General features: G+C 50.2%; 1 protein-coding gene across 1 annotated transcript; it reads right to left on the minus strand.

Annotated features, from left to right (window-relative positions):
* Positions 1-520: 520 nt before the first annotated feature.
* On the minus strand, positions 521-1,383 carry UCRPA7_5655 (putative c6 zinc finger domain-containing protein; the record flags this gene model as incomplete). The annotated part of the gene is made up of 3 exons (XM_007918204.1): positions 521-1,166; positions 1,216-1,314; positions 1,367-1,383. 3 exons carry the CDS (start codon positions 1,381-1,383, stop codon positions 521-523), a joined length of 762 nt encoding a protein of 253 aa, XP_007916395.1.
* Positions 1,384-2,464: the final 1,081 nt, after the last annotated feature.

Raw genomic sequence — 2,464 nt, forward strand, 5'->3', positions numbered from 1 at the left:
GTATGTTGTGTGGTGCAAGTCTGAGGTTTTCAAAGCAGAAAGAGACGGCACGAGTCTTTCCAACACTTGATCATTATTACCAAAACCGGAGCCATGCCACCTTCGATTGCTAGTAGTCTCGATGATCCTCACATCTGCATATGACCAGGGTGCGCGAAGCCGTCGGCCGGTGTGCTCGGGGCTTGCATACCAGGCAGCATTGGGCCAGCAGGAGTCATGGGAGGGCCACCGCTGGTTTGGCTGGAGAAACTCGAAGTTGTCCTGGGATCCATGTCTCTCCAGAGATCTCTTTCCAGGTTCTTGAGGATCCGCCTGTCGACAGCTATACTACTTGTCGACGATGCTACCACACCAAGGAAGTCAATGGTCCTTCTGAAAAGCTCCCTCAGCTTTCCCTCGTCAATGTAACGTGTAAGAATCGGATCGCGAAAAACGGCAGCTAATGTTATGAGATTGCCCCATTGCCTAATATTCAAGTCAGTCCCCAAGTTGTTCAAAACATAGTAGTGCCAGCGGAATCTTACGCATGTGCCGTGCCAAAAACATTGGTGATGATGAAGCGCTTGTCCTCGAGATTGTGGAAAGCTTCAGTGCTCTTTATTAGAGCGTTAATGCCATTCTTAGCATACTCGAGGATGCTCGGATGTATATCGGTAACGGTACGAGCTGTAGGATTGATGTGAGGCACAGAGCCATCATTCGAGATATCGCCCGTAATAGCCTGTGGGCTCTGCATGATGTTCCTTCGATTGTATGAAAAGTAGAGGATTTGGCGGATAAATGGCCGGTAAGTGATGTTTTGGGCGCCCCAGAACTTAGCGCGAATGCGTGCGGCGAGTATGTCTTTTGAAGGGGGATCCTCTGGAGAGAATTGATAACTTGGATGCAGCCAGGATGTCTCATGAAGCAAAACTTGTTCTATGTGATCGATTATTGATTTGTCTTCAGGGACATCAAGCATCATTGCTTTCTGCTTGGCCGGATCATAAAGCAGTCCGTGAATATCGTTCAACCTCTTCCGCAGATACAACTGCGCAAGGTAGCTGTGAACAACGGCGTCCGAGAGTTCGAACTCCTTGATTACCCAATTTGCATCAGGCCAAGGGATCGCTTCTTCGTATGCGAGGAGACCTGAGGGATGGAGGTTGAGCTCGGCCAGAATGTCACTGAATCGGTTAGTCAATGATATACATGCGGGTGTTCGGGGCAACTTACCTTTCCAGCTGTAGACAGGACCAAAATGCAAATGCGATCTTATTGTCTCGCTTGCCGACTGCAAAGCGAGGTAGGCTCTTCTGAAGTCGATCAAGAGATCTGGCAGGTGTTTAGCATGTCGTTTTGTCACTTCAAGAGAGCAGTCCCTTACCCAGAAATATTGATCATGAGTGTGCTGCTTGCATGCTTAATATGCTGGTAGCTTGCCACGACCCGGCCTAGCTGCCCATAGTACAAGCAAGCAAGAATGTGAGCATGAACATGCATTAATGTTGTGCCACCGAACTGGTTTCCAAGGATATCCGTCGCGAATGCGAAATACTCAAGGCCGGGTATGGATTCGTAATTCTTTCTTGTTGGTGAAGGCGAGACAGCGCTTGTTGGAGCATAAGAGCTTGAGGCATTGCCTTGAAAGGACGAGCGTCGACTAGGAAGCATCCGATCGTGCTCTTTAGGAGATGGTAGTCCTGAGGAGTGAGAGAGTGATCCAGAGGGCGGTGAAGTCTGATTTGGAGACGATGCATGACCGTTCCGAACCACAGGTGATCCCTGTGTTGCTGGAATATCAGGCTCTCCAACGTCAGGAAGCCGTCTATCCCTAACTCCGCAGATCTTTCCCAAAGCCAAGACCAGAAGCACGAGCGCTGTCTGAATGGATCGCTGAGGCTTGCCTCTCCTTCCATGCGGAGGAAGCTGACCAGAGCCCTCTGGACCCGGCGATCGTTTTCTTTTCCTCTCATTATCGATCGGTGGAGAAGGCTCGGCTTGGGCGAACTTTGCAACAGGTGCAGGCTTGGCGGGTCTGCTGGCAGCAATGTTGTCGAGGAAAGTTCGTACCATCGCGCGTAGCTCCTTCGGGATGAAAATTGGATGCATATTCTGGATGTGTTGTTCGTAATTCGTCAAATATTTCCAGACCTTGCTCTCATCGAAGTCTAGATTGCCATCTGACTTCAACACCGTGTGCTTAAACTCGGTCGGCATGCCTGGCGGAGTCATCCCCCCAATGGAACCCCAATCAGTCGTTTGTGAAGGTGACGAAGGATAGTCAGAAACAGAGACGTCGTCTGGGATATCACCTTGATCGGTGTTGCCATCCCTGTCTATGGGGCGCATATCGTGGCCCTCACCGCGGCCAAAGAGAGAAAGTTGACCCCGCTTCAGTTCCAGACGCCGAGGGTAATCTTCAACGTATTTGATGTTTTCTGCCTGTAGGTGAGGATCAAGCATTTCCCTTATCGACGGCCAC

Source organism: Phaeoacremonium minimum (genome assembly GCF_000392275.1).
Source record: "Phaeoacremonium minimum UCRPA7 unplaced genomic scaffold PA7_03_scaffold_422, whole genome shotgun sequence".
NCBI lineage: Eukaryota > Fungi > Ascomycota > Sordariomycetes > Togniniales > Togniniaceae > Phaeoacremonium > Phaeoacremonium minimum.